Consider the following 17,435-nt stretch of genomic DNA (forward strand, 5'->3'; position numbering starts at 1 on the left):
GCCCTGCTTTCCCATGGAGGCAGCATGCCAGCACACACTTATATGTATACATGTACGTACACGCACGCACGCACGCACGCACGCACGCAGTTAGAACTGAATGTAAAAGAAATAGGAAGCATTTCCTTGGGCAACCTGAGAATATGGCGAGAGTGAGCTCTGGATACGCCCTGGCTAGCTCCTCAGACAACTGGTAATAAGAAACGGAATACAGATGCGGCAGCGGGGACAGCTGGCTGAGGACTCCATCTGTTCTCTGAACTTCCAATTTGTGGGCATAGCGAAACATCTTCGGTTCCAGGATCTATGGGAAAGTAGTTCCATCAACTTCAGTTAATACTTAGTGGGTCCTCTAAAGTTCAGCTCTAATTAAAAACCAAAAAACTCTCCTACACAGTATTCCAGTTTAAAATCTATACAGTCATTCATATCACCATGCTAATTTCTAGTGCATGAAATGTCTGCAGAAGGTGACCACCATTCAGAAGGATCTGCATCCCTGTCTCTAACACCAGTGATGCGGGTGCACAGTCCAGTCTGAAGTAGGTTTAGCAACTTACTGTGCAATGACTTGAAAAAGATTAATCACTTTTCCAGCTAAAAATATAATTGCATATAATATGGGCACATGGGAAAAGCCCCTTGAAACAGCTCCTGATTAATCACTAGGCAGACTATAAACTACCCTTGGCTTATATTATGTGAAGCACAAGAGTGCTTGCTAACCTTCTTCTTCATTAAAAAAGGTGAAATTGGATGTAATTCCTTAGTGGGTCCAGCACGGGTACTACTTCAGAGCCTTTAGAAACAACAGCATCCAGGGCTGGAGAGACGGCTCAGCGGTTAAGAGCACTGACTGCTCTTCCACAGGACCCGCGTGGCACCCGCAAATCCCAGCACCCACATGGTAGCTCACAACTGTCTGTAACTCCAGGGATTCTGACACCCTTGCAGACATATGTGCAGGTGAAACACCAATGCACATAAAATTTTATATATATATAAAAAGGAACATCAGCATCTACTACAACCCCACTTTAAGGTCTTCTTAATAATCAATTGTATCGATTAGTTAAAAATTAGATAATAATGTTAATCTAAGAAAAGGATATCGTAAAGGATTAATACCCTTTTACACGGTTCTCAAAACAGAACAAAAAACCCCAAACCACCTCGTTTTCACCTGTCAAACAGAAGTAGCCACTCCAATATACCAGCCCTAATTAGTGAATCCTGAGTATCAAAATATGTCCACACACACTGATACAATCCTCTATAGGGCAGCTCTGAATACATTATATTATTTAAATACTTAAATAGCAATATTGTCTTTGCCTTGCATTTCTACTGATAACCAGAACTTGGTACCATACTTAACTACCAATATTACTATGAATTAATGGTAAAAACAAAATATCAGCTTAGCCAAATCCTGAGGAATGTTAGATTCTAACCACTGTTTGCACACGAACCTGTAAGAGTTGCATAGCAACTTCATAGATACTTCTAGAAGAGTCAGCTGCTTTAAACAGTATCAGGTTTAGGAGCATCACTGTGTCACACTGGTAATCCCTGAGGACAAACATCCACAGTTAGGAAAGGCAATGTTTAGAAATGTTCACTCCAGAGAACGGATATGGCAGACAAAGGACAAGGCTGTGAGTGTCTTCCAAGGCTACAAGGGACTTCCTTTTCTTAAGACAACAGACTCAGGGGGGTCGTGATCCTTTACCAGCTAAATGTCATTAGTGTTCAAGGAAAGAAAACAGTGGGTTCTGAATATGTCTGGGTTTTTTGGAAACAGACACACAAACAACTGTAACCGCACTCTGGGCAGCAGCGTGGGGCCTGGGTACCTGTTCTGGAACACGTTGGCGATGGCTTTGAAGCAGCCCGCGGCCACCCTCCGGGAACCCGTGTAGCAGCGGTCCACGGCCCAGTACATCAGGTTGCTCTGATCTGGGTTCAGCTCCAGCAGCAACGTGACTGCCTCACAGCCCAGCTGGTGGACCTGGGGAAGGGGGAGGACCAGGGAGAGGGAAGTCAGCAGACAGGGCGTACGCTGAAGGATCCGGCATCTATTCATCGTATGCCATCACATAATCCGATCTCCTTTCGTTCAGCTAATTCACAGTTTACTCACGGGGAGGGGAGGTAAGAGGGTGGGTTAGGGGTGGGAGGGGAATGGGGAATCCTATGTATGTCTCTTGTTTTTGTTTTTTCCTGCAAGGCTATTTTAATCTGATTCTCTCTTCCAACAGAGCCCCCAAGGCAGCTGATGAATGTGAACAATGGCTACGTGCTTTCAGAAAAAAAATGAATGGTGCCCTCCTCAATGATTCTTATCAAATTTAATTATTATTTGCAATAACTCGGGGGGGGGAGGGGTAAGCCACACTTTATATTGCGAAGCTGGGGTGCAAACTGAGTATCAGCACAGGGCAGGAGGTGTGGAGGGGGGAGGGGAGGAGGGGGGAGGAGAGGAAGGGGGAGGCAGGAAAGAAGGATCAACTCAAAAGGGGTCAAAATGGTGACAGGAGACAAAGTAAAGAGCACGCTTCTCCACAAGAGCAACACAATGTATTTTAATTTTAGTTATTTAGACTGCATCCTATTAAGATACACATACGGCACCTTATTAATCCTACACTGTGAAAGGGAAATTAAAATTATTCATGTGAGTAATAAGAATTATAACTTCCTTAGACGATACATCCTGTTTGATTTCCTATCACATGCTTATTCAGTGAGGGAGGGTCTCTCAGTTGTGCCCAGCGCTCACCAGTAACATTAGTCCAGTTGTTTGTGAGCCCTGGAATTACCAGTAGGCTGCCATGTCAACCTGGCATTTACATGGGTACTGGGGATCTGAACTCGGGTCCTTACGCTTGCCTGGCAAGTGCTTCAATCACTGAGCTGTCTCCACAGTCCTTTTTTTTTTTCTCCTGTCCTGGATCTCACTCTGTAGACCAGGTTGGCCTCGAACTCACAGAGATCCACCTGGCTCTGCCTCCCGAGTGCTGGGATTAAAGGTGTGGGCCACCAGCGCCCGGCTGCCCTTACTTTTTTTTATGCATATAATTCTATCCTATTTTTAAGGAAGACTTATTTCAGAGGTCCACACATTAACTGCAAATAACGCAATGGTAATTTATTATGAAACTTCAGAGGAACTGCTAGAATTACCTTTTTATCCAGAGAGTCCAGAATGTTATCCAGCCACTTGTATAAATAGCCATCTGATGACAGTCCCACATTGTCTGCAACAGGGCCACAACACAGTACAGCAGACATGGCCTTCAAACGATAATATTGCAATTACACTTAAAACATTTAAGAAGTCAAATGTTGCTGCTTAATGAGAAGAGGCAAGGTATTTTTACTCATGTGTATCTAGCCATAATACCTTTCACAAGGAACTATTTAATAATAATCTTTTTTTGTGTGTGTGTGGTTCTGGGGATAAACCCCAGGGCTTATACATGCTGGGCAAGCATTCTGTCAGGAAGCTGTACCCCTATCATAGCAGTAACTTTTAAAAGGGAGATACTCATTATGAGTTAAGTTAGTCTATCATCACACTCCATTCAAGACAAGAGGGCCAAGAGAACGAAGACTTGAACACCAACAACAATAGGTATCCCTCCTTTAAGAAAACAATAATGAAATCTTAGAGACTTTCGGAACTGTATTTTAGGTACCTAGACAAAGCTACCTATGTACAGATGAATCCATACCCTAACACTCTTGGTGCTCTGAAGACATCCTTTTCTGTTCAGGATAGTACACAAGAAGAGACAGAAAGAAAAATGACTCTTAACACAGTAAAAAGGCAATCGGGGATATAAGGCAGTACCTTTAATGCACAGTATTGATGTCTATTGATTTGCATATTCCTATCACTGTATCTGTCCAAGGGTGTAAACATGATGCTAAAGGGGCCTGCCCAGTGACTGAACAGCATAAACAGACTGTGACGAAGGCTTTGTTGAGGAAAAATACTTCTTCTCTGGTGCACTGTAAATATAAAAACAGGTAGACATATTGACTTCTAGTTCATTTTATTCTAGCGTGCATGCCAACTTGTCAGTTATTAAAAAACCAAAGGCTACAGGATAGTAAGAGGAAGTTGCATTTGAATCTATCTAAAACCTCCAGGCAGGATGCCGCAAGGAGTCCAGGAGGGAGCTAGAGTCAGGACCAGCCTCTTCCTGGCTGCTTGATGAACTCCAGGAAGACAAGGGGCTTGATTCATCGCTACGTGAGAGCTTTTGACCAGGAGAGTGCTATTTCAAATTTTGTATTTTTCTCCCCCCAGTAAAAACGTTGCCTTTGTGAAAGGCACCACACATACATCTTGACATGAGAGCAAAGGAGGGATCTACTCTAAGTCATATGTGCAGACTGCTGTGTGCCCTGTGATGCTCTGTGAAATGGTTCAGTTTTGGTACCCACTGGGAACTTACCCTTTTGGAGTCCTATTCTACATCTTACTCAGGGTTACTATGGTTGTGATGAAACACCAATACCAAAAGGAACTTGAGGAGGAAGTTCCACATAACAGCTTATCATGACTTGCTCAGCCTGCCTTCTTATAGAACCCAGGACCACCAGCTCAGGGACGGTACCACCCACAATGGGCTGGGCCCACCCCCATCAATCACTAATTACGAAAATGCTCTACAGGCAGATCTTATGGAAGCATTTTCTCAACCGAGGTCGCCTCTCTTCAGATGGCTCTAGCCTTTGTCAAGCTGACATACAACTAGCCAGCACACCGACCCTATATATTCTCTGTATCAATGTGAGTTAAGAAATTCAACAGTATCTCAATAAATCAAGATGACTCACGGGCAAAGTGCATAGTAATGAAACTAAATCTACCTTTACACTAGCCACTCTTCTACATAGAAAATATAGAGGAGAAAAATGCTCTTGACCCTCAAATAACATTTACCTTTCAAAGGACAAAAAATACAACCCAGGTGATTGAAAGGCAAAGGCTAGTATATATTACTTAAAAATAACAAAATAATATTTGGATATAGAAAAAAATCAACTCATGCTGCATACAAAAAGCTTAATCTTTATAAATCTTGTATTTGGAAAGAATTTATAACTTTTTAAAGCAGCTGTATAGCTCAATCTCCATAGCACATTTCTCAGTGCCTGCTCAAAAACAGGCACGCATCTGTGAAATGAATCCATCGGTAACACTGTCCACGTGCTTTAATGTATATCCATCACCCGTTCTCTTCCTCCAATCTGTAGGCGTGACTTGTTCACTTTATTATCAATTGTCACTTTGAGCATCCCACTCCTGGCTCACTGTACAGGCTTGTCCCAAGAGCTCATCCTAATTGAGAGCTTCTGAATTTTGTATCAGTGTCTTGATGATTGTTGAAAACCCCTACTGGGCTGGTTCCTTCTTGATTTTTAGTTACTGACACTAATTGTTGAGGTTAAAAAACAAAACAAAACAAACAAACAAACAACAATAAAAAACAACTTTTGCCATTGACATTGTGCTGACATAAGTTTCCCAGGATGCTCTCAAGTTAGAGGTTCTAAAAGATATATTTAATTAATTCATTAATTAATTTGATTTATTGGTGTGTGTGTGTGAGAGAGAGAGAAAACATGCCTCAGAGCTGGTGTGGCGGTCACAGGTCAGCTCCCAGCAATCAGTTCTCTCCCTCCATGTGGGTCCCAGAGATGACAGTCACATGACCAGTCTGGGCAGGAAGTGCCTCTCCCCACTGAGGTCAGCATGTCCCGCCCATAAGCTACTTCCTTAACATACAAAACCTCAAAGGAGAGGAAAGCTCGGAGTGGCCCCTTGACATCCCAGGGTGCCCTGGGAAACCGGAAACCCTACCTGGCACGTTCTGAATGATATTCGCCACTAAGGCACTGAAATGACACCGGATATCCTTCAGCGTGTCAGAGTCCTTCTCGTTTTCGGCCTCCAGAAGTTGTCGCGTCAAATCTACGTACTCCAGTAAAGTGTTGTTGAGGAAATGCGTTTCGCTATCAAGGCCACCGCTTGCACTGAAAATACCGAAGAGAAAACGTGACTCTCCATCCCAGCAGAAGTAAGAACAAATCCCATTTACCGCAGTCCGAAGAGCGCCCCCTACACCGGGGGTAGGGTGGGGTGGGGGTTGTGGCTGACGTAAAAATGAAATCAATACGATCTTGACTTACTTTAATATAAAAAGTAGGCGGTGCTTCTTCATCAAGGGACTGCTATTGTAATTTATACCATCCAATTTCATACCTACTTTTTACAAAAACTAAATATCACCAACTCTCCATTCACATATAATGCTTTGTGGCAAGGAGTGGGGAGCCCTGTGGGGGGCGGTGGGGGTGGGGATGTGTCCCTGCAGAAAGGAAGGCCAGTTCCAGTACAGTGTCCCCTCTCTGTTGCTCTTCATACCACACCTTTAGCACGGCTGACTATCTATCCCCGGCCTTTCTGAGATGATGCGTGTTATGAAGAATATATTTAAAGGGGATTCAAGGACACAGTGCTGGATCTTAGACTGTTTTAGACTTGGAGCTGCCCTAAGCCTGCTCTGGGATTCCTACTGAGGCAAGAGAAGTACACCCCAGAGTCATGGGGCTGTTTAGAGTCACAAGTCCAGACTCCTGTCTTGTCCCATCAGCTCTTAGTTATGTACCCAGGACTATGACAGTATGTTTCAATAAGAACCTACATGAGTCACTGTGCCTAAAATGACCCTGCAAACAGTAAGTGCTTGCTATATAAATCAAAGGGTATTACATTTCTATTCGGCTAGGTCAGCTCTCATTATATTGGGAAAGTACTTCCAAATAGCATTTTTATTTTTACCAATTATATCTTTAAAAACATCCTGATCACATACAAATAAGAGTAAGATGTTTCAAAGGCTATATTAAAAATATCCATCTGTAATAATAAACATGTGCTGCATGAACTGATGGGCCAAATTCTGACTTCTGTGACAGAAATCACCACCAATTAGTGGGCCGCACCCTACACCAGGAAAGAACATTAGTTCACTTAAACATCGCTTAGTAGCTACTGAACACATTTGGCACATGGGGTCCCTGTCTCCCTGGCATTCAAAATGTCTCCCATCCTTAGCCATGTGGGATGGGGGACACACACAGAAGTGACAACCTTCCCATTAATTTTCTCTTTAGAAAAAAAATGAACCAAAATAGCTCTTTTCTAAAACAATTACCGCTCAGAAGTGGGCATAGCTTATTTTCAAATACTAATATTGAAGTTCATTTGCAGTCTTCCAGTATTTGGTAGTCATCCAAAACAGAACCATTCAAAGGTCATCCATCCTCTCCTACCACATTAAAAGGTGCACAAAAGGCTCATATCATACATATTCTACATCTCCACTTCATTCTTCATAATTTCAATGAGATCACCTTTAATCACATTTTTTTTTTTTTTTACTTTCCATTCGGCATACAAGAAAAGTGAATCTATGGTTTTAACATTCTCTCCCACTAAAGCTCTGTTTCCCGAGTCTGTCACAAGTCCTGATGCTAGATCTGAAAGGTGTCGGGCACACTAAGAAACAGCCAGAAGAAACGATAGCACACACCGTTACTAGGCTTGTTACATTATCGACCTATTCCTCCCGCCAAAACTTCTTCCCAGCTACCTTGTGTGTACAGGGTCAGATCCATTACTTTTCGCCTTCAGAGGTCAGCTGACATCATTACCCTCCAAAGGAAACTGTTCACTTTCAGCTCACAGCTAATGGTATTTTCCTCAAGGGTCCTGGTCCTACTGTCAAGAATAACTCCAGGATTTATGGCTTGTGAATGGTGGAAAACATAGCTGTGAGTTACATCTATAAAGCTCATAATTTCCCCATCAGGATCCACAGCAGTTCATCAGAAGAAATCTGCATGCCTTGTTAACAGTTAGCCTTTGAACATAGGAGTTTTTTTTTCAAGCCCAGAAGATATTTTTCTTCAAAACAAGTTAAGGGATTATAAATCTGTCAAGAAAAGGCCACCACGATTGCCTTTTCCTAGAAATCAAGGCTCCAATCAAATATCAAAGTCACGGGCACATTAAAGCTAGTTTTTGACCAAGCTAGTGCTGATTGTAGATTTTCTTTCTTTCCTTTATTTTTACTATTACTATTATTATTTTGGTAACTCTGTAGCTCAGGCTAGCCTCAAACTCATGGTAACCCTGCTTCTGATTCTGGTGGTACATAATTTATGGCTGTTGACTAATGGATTGAATGCCTCTTTAATTGGTAAATAATATTCACAGATGTTGACATGTGTATTAGACAGGTATTTTGGTTGCAATGGTGCTTTTCTGTTTTCATGTATTTCAAGGAGAAAACACATTCCCTAATCATCCCAAAGCTTTGAAAGTCAGAATTCAATACCGACCTGTGACTAATGACACCAGCATCCGCCAGCAGTTCAAATATCCGTACCAGCTGTACTCGTAAAATGTCTCGACGCCTGCGCCGTTTCATATTCTGTTCCAAATAGACAGAGATGTGAATTAAGGAAACGCTGGGGAAATTCGTGGGAAACTGCCACTGTGATTTGGAAAGTCAACAATGTCGCTGCCCGGGAGAGGAGCGGGCTCATCACGGTTATACATGTGGATGCTGCGGATGCTGTCGGCTGTGGTCTCAAAGGGACAGGTGTGTGGAGGGTGTGAAATTAAAGAGCCAAACAAAACCACATAGCATTTGATCAGCTGATTGGTCCCTCCTATGTGCGGCAGAAATACAATCCTACAGCTACTCTTTGGTGATTTGGTGGCCTGCTGATTTCAGAAGAATTAATCAAGGATGTCCTATCAGAGTCATGAGGGATCCCTAAGACTCAGAAAATGAGGCAGAGGAAACAATCCCAACAGATTAAAAACCTAAGGGTTGCCGGGCGTGGTGGCGCACGCCTTTAATCCCAGCACTTGGGAGGCAGAGGCAGGCGGATCTTTGTGAGTTCGAGGCCAGCCTGGGCTACCAAGTGAGCTCCAGGAAAGGCGCAAAGCTACACAGAGAAACCCTGTCTCGAAAAAACCAAAAAAAAAAAAAAAAAAAAAAAAAAAAAAAAAACCTAAGGGTTTGCTCATGCCTGCCTCCTACCTAATTAATTTTTGCCAACAGAGAGTACACATAAAAGCAAAGGACAACGTTGCCCATTATGGGCTGAATAAACAAGGGCCAAGATAACAGGGTGCTGATCCCGACAGCAAGCTGAACAGGGGTAGGGGAGCAATTTCCTGTATCACTTTCTATCCGCCTCATCTCACGTACAAACTCACCTTCCTAATCCAGAGCAACTGGGCACTTTTCTTAATCTCTCACTTCCACATCCCCATCCACCTTCCTGCCCTCCAGAAGCAAGCTCATTTGCTGACTTGTTCCATTCACTACTTCGTTGGGGTCTTCCAAGAGTTTACAGAAACCCACTGTGACATGAACAGCTTCCTAACCGTCCTCAAGGATGTCTGCAGAGTTGTATGCTTTCGTTTATCTCCCACGCAAGACTGTGGGCTGCAGACTCCCAAATGGGAACTGGCATTCAAGGGACTCTTCACCTAATCATTGTGCCCTGTAACCAGAGGGGAACCCGGCTGCTACCCTACAGCAGATGATGTGGCTTCAGAGTTCTCTGTACAGGACAGCAGCTTCACTAACTCCCTCTTCCGCTTAAGTTTCTCAGGGGACCTCACCACCCCAGCATGCACAACAGAGATCCTCCACAGGGATCTGAGGCCATGTAAGTTGCTTCACAGAAATCGATGTTCGACACTGCCCCAGGGATTCTCCCTGGACAGGCCTAGCAGCTAAATTTTAGCAAGATCTTTGCATAATTCTCAGAGGTCACGGTCATGACAGAACTAGACTACAGGACAGACTGAAAACCAGGCCACTTTCATGAGCTGCTTCGTATTGAGCTAGCTAGCCTAATAGTTAACTTCTTTTCCTCGTATGCAATTTGCAGAAAAAATAAGTAATTTCTGGATACTTTCATAATACTGTCAAATGTTGTTTTTCTGCCTACAGTAAGTGCCTTTGCCCATTAGGAAAAATGTCCCCAAGCCCAGCTCAGCAGTTCTTAACGATGCAGGCAGAGTCCAGAGGCATTTATCTTAGGCATTTTCTATAAGCTCATATCCGCGTGTCACAGCAAACTGATGTAATTAGTTTACACACTCCTTTGCTCCTAAAAGCCTACTGTTTCGCCGGGCGGTGGTGGCGCATGCCTTTAATCCCAGCACTCGGGAGGCAGAGGCAGGTGGATCTCTGTGAGTTCGAGGCCAGCCTGGGCTACCAAGTGAGTTCCAGGAAAGGCGCAAAGCTACACAGAGAAACCCTGTCTCAAAAAATAAAAAAATAAAAAAAATAAAAAAAAGCCTACTGTTTCTGAATGTTTCGGTTCTATAGATGTGTGATTTGAGAAGCAGGGCTGTTGAATGGGACCGCTGGCTGCTGCTAAGGAAAGTTTGCCGGGGAGCAGCCAGGGTTGAGTGCCGACAGTAGTTCATGCTTCAAAGGCAACCGAGTAGCTGCCGCAGAGACGGCGAGGCTGGAAACACTGAAGGCATTACTGTGTGGCCATTCTCAGAAGGCCTGCCAGCTCTGTGCAGCAGACCCTACGTCCTGCTCTCCTTCGTGCGGCAGTGACGTTCCAACTGCTTTACACCCTGGGTTTCTGCTTGTGCTGTACTGGACAAGAGAGAGAATCCGCACAGGAAAAGCCATGTTTAAAGTACACCAGGCAGCTGGGCACGGGGGTTTGTGCTTTCAAATCCAGAACTCCTGAGGCATAGGCAAATGGATTTCTTGAGCTTGAGGCTAGCCTCGTCTACATAGTGAGTTCCAGACAAGGCTGGGCCACTATAAAGCAAGGAAGCAAGCAAACAAAGAAACAAAAGCAAAACAAAACAAAACAAAAACAAAAAACCCAAACAATAACAACAAGAAAACACATCAGCCTTTTGCACCTTAATTTCTACCTTTTTGGGTACATCAGGACAAGGTTTACCACATAGATACTGAATGATGGGAATCTACATAACGACTTACCTCTGGCCTTCTTTCAAGTGCTTCTTTAATTATGGGGTGTAACTCCTCTATCAGTTCCCTAAAAGAAAAGCGGTATATATTCTTTGCACTGACAGCTAGGTGGGTAGAACCTGACATTTGCAAATACATACGGAAACAGCAGAAACTGATAAGTATTAACCCTAAATCTACTGTTTCAAACAGTTCTTAATGCTTCATTTTGATTACAAAACAGTCATCCAATTGAACATTTAGAAACTGCAAAACATGGCATAAGCCTTTCTGTTTATGAAGAAGAATAACATTGAGACTTATTCCATTGTTTTGTGAACTGTGTATATTTTATGGAGGTGAAACATGGTTATGTGTGAAATGCTCTCCTCCTCCCTTTTACACTAACTAGCCCGCTGCTAATGAGTCACGCCCGCTAACGAGTTAATGACATCCTGCCACACAGCAGGCTAGCCTGATTTTCCTAGGGAGACAGGCAGATACAAAGGCAACTGATTAACACACACAGTTGTTGACTGAACCAGTGTTTATAGTAACAGAAGATTAGACAGAACCTGGTTTACATTTTGATTTAAATGGAAAATGTGCTCATCGCACAGGACTGGGAACAAAATGAAAAGCCCATGGAAACAAAATCCACCCATGATTTGATCATTTATATAAAAATGGTGATATCAGAGAACAATTTTGTGGAGAAAAACCAAGTTTGAATTTGCTCAGTACAGATGAGAAAGGGATGGCTGAGTACATTGACTAAGTGGAGAGGTCAGAGCTGGTCTGCACCTATGTGCAAAAGACCTGGACTCCCTCCACTCCGCTGCGCCTCTCTGCTGAGCACACTTGGTATTCCAGCACATTGAAAAAGAAGAAGAGAGTTACCTAAAGGCTCCTGGGTTGGTCCTGCCAAGACCTAGAACCAGGGACTCCGTGACTTCCATGCTCTCGGAGCGCATCATTGGAACTATGTGCTTGAACAAGGATGAAGGGGATGGGATGCCAATAATCTGAGAGAAAAAAAAAATCAGAATTGCTACTTACTTACAATTAGACAGTCAACCAAATAACTTGACATTTAATCATCTTGGGTCAAATACCATTGAGTAAATGACATTTTGGGGGCAAACAAAGGCTGCTTCAAAACTCACTTTCAGCACACGGAACCCAGAAAAGCTAAAGGGCTTGTCCGATGGCTTACTACAAGTTCATTTGCCGAACTTGTTGGTAGAGAGATTCGACACCACACAACGCTCCATGGATCCATCAGACGTTTCCTATCTTTTGATCCATAAACATAAGAAGAACAAAATTCCGACACCCTAGTCTTAGGTTTCCTCCAACCACTCCATGACGCCGTCTGTCCCATCAGACAATCTATTTAGCAGTTCTTCTCAAGTATCTATTATGCCACTGTGTGAGTTAGGCAAACTTTGTGAAAGCATTGAATTATTAGACGATGACTTTGGGAACAGTTCACCCCTGTAATCCCAGGACCGGGGCGGCTAAGACAAGAGGATTGCTGGAAGTTTGAGCCAGCCCAGGATACACAGTGAGTTCTAAGCTGGCCTGGGTTATATGAGAGACTTGTCTCATGAAACCAATAAACCAAGGAATCAATGACTCCTACTGGCAATGGGAAGTATACGGGCTGGGGAAGCGAAATAAGGGGAAACACATGTTATTACTTCCTTTAACATTTTCAGTATGCTATTTTTATGTACACGGTTGCTTTTGCCCAGTGGAAAATCTATTCTTATTTCTAAATAGGAGTCCACAAAAATAACAATAGAATTTTCCAAGATGTTTTTTTTTTTCCTCCCCAGTGACATGAGTGATATATTCTTCAGCCTCTCTATTTTATTTTCCATGAGGAGAAATTTAAAATGTCCCTTCCGTGGAGTCACTGGGACACTCCGGAGGGTGAGGAAGACCCACCTTGGCGTCGATGCTGTATCCGCTGTCAGGGGTGGACGCCAGCGTCTCGGGAGGAGAGCATCTCATGGGGCCTGTGGATGCCGAGGAGGAGGGGGAGGGGGATGGGGAGGGGGAGGCGGCTGCGCTGCAGCAGAGAATTAGGTAGTTTCTCCACAGGCCAATGTAGGAGTCACTGCTCGTGGTGGCGTTTACCTTCTTCGCATTGATGGGGCTACTAAAAAAGAAAAAAGAAAAAAAGAAAGCAATTTAAGGAAAAGGGGGCAGAAATCACACGTTTTGTTTCAATAATACCTTTTATTTGAAAATATGTATTTTGTTCATATTTATTCATCATTACCTCCATTCAACTACCACGCTGTTGTTCTTCCAACTATGTCTTCCTTAGTCCCCCTGTTATTAATACCCCACCCCCCCAAATCCAATATGTGCCACTCTTCAGTGGCCATCTGCCAGGGCACGGGCCAAGTGCTAGCGGCCACACCCTCAAAAACAGAGACTCTCTCTCCTTAGCAACTGTCAATGGCAGAAAGCATTTTGAAAGTTTTATGTAACGAATGTCAAGTTGTCTACCAATTTAAAGGAGATCGTTAGCATAAAGTTTTGATTGCAAGCACTCAGTCTTTCTGGAGGGACCAGAGAGAAATGAATAAAGCATTAGATGCCTATCCTGTCAGACGGAATAGATAAAACAGATCCCCGTGAGTCTACATTCTCCGTATCCCTCTGTAAGAGAGCAGTATAGTACAGCACACGACGTATAGACCTTCCAGTGTGTGTCCCTTTTCAAAAGCATGCATCTCGAAAGCTGACCATCCACTTTGAGATGCGCTCTACGCAAAGGACTTACTTTACATCAACTTGGGGGGACAACAGCTGCAGCCTCGTGTACGCGAACATCCACGCGTAGCTCACGGCCGTGGAGCAGTGTTTAGGAAGGTTTTCTTGCTTTAGAAAACTGGAGAGACTTATAATCCACGGGTCTTGGCCTTGGGTCACATGTGCAAATATCCAAATGTGTGAGGGACTGATGACGTCGAACTGGTGGCTGATGGGAGAGGAGTTCCATTCTGCTAATGTCTGCAGATCTACTGAGCTGGGGCAATACAGCAAGGTAGTCTACAGAGAGAGAGCAAATCATTATCTGTATGAGTAACTTTCAAAGTTTTTATATAGGAGGGGTGCTTTATGCCCGAAGTGGACGATCAGTGTTTTCTGGAAAATAAGATACAGAGTGTGGCTGGAGGTAGGTTTGAGGAAGTAGTGAATTTCTGACATTCCCATGAGTTTATTCTCGAGAAAGACATGCTGTAGCTTTCATTATTCTCAAAAGGCTGTGTGGACCAAGAAGGTTAAGATCCACAGCTTAAGTCATTCCTCTGTGGATGCTCAACTTTCATGGGTCCACAGAACTTTTTAGAAATAAAATGAAAATCACTAACTTCCATCCTGATGAAATGGAACAGCCTGAATGTGAGCTGTCTCACATTCTAAGATACACCATCTTAAATATTCATTCCATAACATTCAGATTCTTACAGAAATTAGTATCTTTAAAAACTTAATACTTTTTTCCATTTTATTTAAAAAGTACTGTTTAAGGTATTATTAAGTCACTTATTACTCTATTTGTTACCATAATATACAGTTAATGATATAAAACAATTCTTGTAAGTGTATACATTTTAAATCATGTCTTAGGCTTATACAATTTTATTATGGCCTGCCTATGGTTGTGTGTAACAGATGAGTTATAAGACCAGGTGTTGAGCAGAAGGCAAATAAATCTTTACCCATGTACTCCAATAGGAGAATTAAAATTCAAGTGGTAAATTACACAGTTGTTCCTACATCAACCTTGGAGTTCTGACTTGCTTTTCCTCTCCACTCCACCCACACTCCAGAAAACTAAAAGACGTTTGCCTGCGTCAGGCTGGATGTGGCCCTGGGTTCTGGCCCAAGCACAGAAAATAGAGGACAGGAAAAGAGAGGAGGGGGGGGAAGGAGAGGAGAAAAAAGGAAAGACCATCATTTTTTTAAAAAAAATGTTTTTGCTGAGAAAATGAAGAGTATTTATTTTAAATAAAATGTTTCTCTACATTTTAACATACTATTTACTTATTTTCAAAAAGCAGATGAAAATATTCACTGACAAAGCAAGTGTGTTTCTTCCCCCTTGATGGAAGAGTATTTCTTCCCAAGACTGTAACCGCTAAGCAGCAGACGATGGTCCAGTGACATCACATTTAAGGGAAATGGCTGAGATCAGAAAGGCTAGAACTTTACCAAGATCAACTTCTTTTTATGGCGACAAAAACTAGTCACAGCATAAGCATGTGACTTTGACGCATGGTATACGTTTGAGAAATACTTTCTAGCTCACTGCATTTGTTAAGGAGACACACTGATGTGTACACACACGTGGATGTGTATTTACCTGCCTTAGGTCCCCAAATAAGACCGAGAAGAGATTCCTGCAGTTACCTGATCGGCCCCCGTGAGATGTATGAAGCTCTCAAGAATGGAGGGGCTCAGTCTGTCCATCACATCTATGGCTAGCTCATCCTCACCCTGTAAAAGAGAGAAGACCATGCATCTGAACAAGTGCGGAATGCCTAAGAAGAGCAGGCAACAGGAATTGAAGCTGAGCAGAGTTCCAGCTCGTGCCCTTGTGAAGAACTGGGGAGCAGGGTTGGTGGGGTGTGGGGGGGGTGGCTTTGCATCAGGCCCGCAGGCGTAAGGGAAGCTGCATGGAGTACGGATGGGCAGAGGGATAGTCTTAAACCTGTTCGTGAGATGACGCCATGAACCACCTAAACCTTACCTTAGGGACCTCCAAAAGCGCAAACAAAGCCCGTATTTCTCTAAGGACACTGACGGCTAGTCTTCTGGTGGCGGGCCGGCTGCTACAGAGGATGACCAGTGCAAAGCCTTCGACCACATGGAACACAGTGGAATACGGGTTCCTTTCCAGAGGAGGGGGGTGATGACCTCCATTAGCGATGCCATGCTTGGGAAAAAAAAAATGCAAGTTAAAAACAAATACGATTTAAAAAGATATACGAATTCAGAAAAGAGACAGTAACTGTAAAGCAGATTACAAGCGTTACGGTAACAGGGCTGCCTTGGCTCAAGGGATTTAAACAGCATTTCACTTCACTGAAATGCAACAGTGTGGCCTGGGGCTGGTGGTGTAAGCCTGCTGTCTCAGCAGCTCAGGAGGCTGAAGCAGGAAGGGTACGCGTTGCAGGCCAGCTCAGGATACAGAGTGAGTTCAAGGCCAGCCTGGGCAACGTAGTGAGACCTGGTCTGAGAATAAGAAAACAGTTCTTGGTGTGTATCTCGGCCATGGAGCCCTTGCAGGAGGAATGAGGTTCAGAGTTCAACTGAACCATATTAGCACATGAGAAAACAGAGTAATAGTATGCAGAAAATAAAGTGTCCCGATGGCAGCCTACATAGGATGTGCCCAACTTGTCACCTGACTCCCCTGTGACCCTGCAACCACCACCTAACCACTCTTAGTATAATGTTTACAAATGGGCAGTGAGAGACTGGACTGCATCTTTCCTATGTAAGTCCAGGCTTTCATGTCTAAGGTACACAGCATCACCTGGGAGCTTGTCGGAAGCAGGGGTGCTCAGTGTGGGATTTGTATGCGCATAAAGACCCTGGGGCAGCTAGATGGTCCAGTTTGACCTTCTCGGGTTCTACGGTCTTGGTAGTGTTACAAGGCAACCACGTGTGCACCATGTAGGGTGAGGACCACAGACCTGTGCACTCAAGAAACTGGTGCCTTTGCTAAATCAATCAATCCTAGTGACAGGACTACCAAAGGTTTCATATATGAGCTTTGAAATGGTGGAAACAGGAGAATCACCCTACAAACCCTGTGCTCAATGAAACATAACCTGTTACCAGATGAAGAAGGCTAACAGTTAGACACAAGCATTTGGTAACCAACACATGAATGAGAAAGTCCAGCACAAGGGATTACCATCAACAGAAGGTCATTACAGCGAGTCACAATTGTAGAGCTTGAGAGAGCCAATCGACATCAGTTAGCGTCACAATTGGTCATTGACGACTGGATCACACACAGACAATGTGGGAACGTGCCGTACCTGGGAGTCCTGGGTCTTGTTATACATCTGAGCTGCCTGTTTCCACTGATTTATCAACTGTACCAACATCTTTACAGCGTTATCAAGAAGGGTGGGGTGGACATCTGTCACTTCACGAACAATGAAATACACAAATCCTGAGAGAACGTCCTCCCGCCAGTCTGGGAAATCGAGCATGAGTGCCTGGAGAGTGTTGAAAGCCAGCGCCCGTAGCTCTTCGTCCATGTGGACCGTGAGCCTACCAAGAGCAGAATCCCGTTAGCAAGCCTCGGAACCAAACAAGCCGCTGTTGCCGAAGCTTACGGCGAAG

General features: G+C 43.7%; 1 protein-coding gene across 9 annotated transcripts in view; it reads right to left on the reverse strand.

The window, feature by feature from the left end:
- Fryl (FRY like transcription coactivator) overlaps positions 1-17,435 on the reverse strand; it is a 242,412-nt gene that overhangs the window by 60,066 nt on the left and 164,911 nt on the right. For all 9 annotated transcript variants that reach the window (XM_037209095.1, XM_037209091.1, XM_037209094.1 and 6 more), the window contains 14 exons: positions 17,126-17,363; positions 15,826-16,011; positions 15,486-15,572; positions 13,852-14,120; positions 13,005-13,218; positions 11,952-12,076; positions 11,082-11,139; positions 8,425-8,516; positions 5,879-6,051; positions 3,857-4,017; positions 3,187-3,297; positions 1,857-2,011; positions 1,473-1,572; positions 136-304 (listed from right to left, as the gene is read on the reverse strand). In XM_037209095.1, coding sequence (XP_037064990.1) covers positions 136-304; positions 1,473-1,572; positions 1,857-2,011; positions 3,187-3,297; positions 3,857-4,017; positions 5,879-6,051; positions 8,425-8,516; positions 11,082-11,139; positions 11,952-12,076; positions 13,005-13,218; positions 13,852-14,120; positions 15,486-15,572; positions 15,826-16,011; positions 17,126-17,363 — 2,138 coding nt within the window. The remainder of the gene's footprint in view (positions 1-135; positions 305-1,472; positions 1,573-1,856; positions 2,012-3,186; positions 3,298-3,856; positions 4,018-5,878; positions 6,052-8,424; positions 8,517-11,081; positions 11,140-11,951; positions 12,077-13,004; positions 13,219-13,851; positions 14,121-15,485; positions 15,573-15,825; positions 16,012-17,125; positions 17,364-17,435) is intronic.

This window comes from Peromyscus leucopus, chromosome 10 (assembly GCF_004664715.2).
Source record: "Peromyscus leucopus breed LL Stock chromosome 10, UCI_PerLeu_2.1, whole genome shotgun sequence".
NCBI classification, from domain to species: Eukaryota; Metazoa; Chordata; class Mammalia; order Rodentia; family Cricetidae; genus Peromyscus; species Peromyscus leucopus.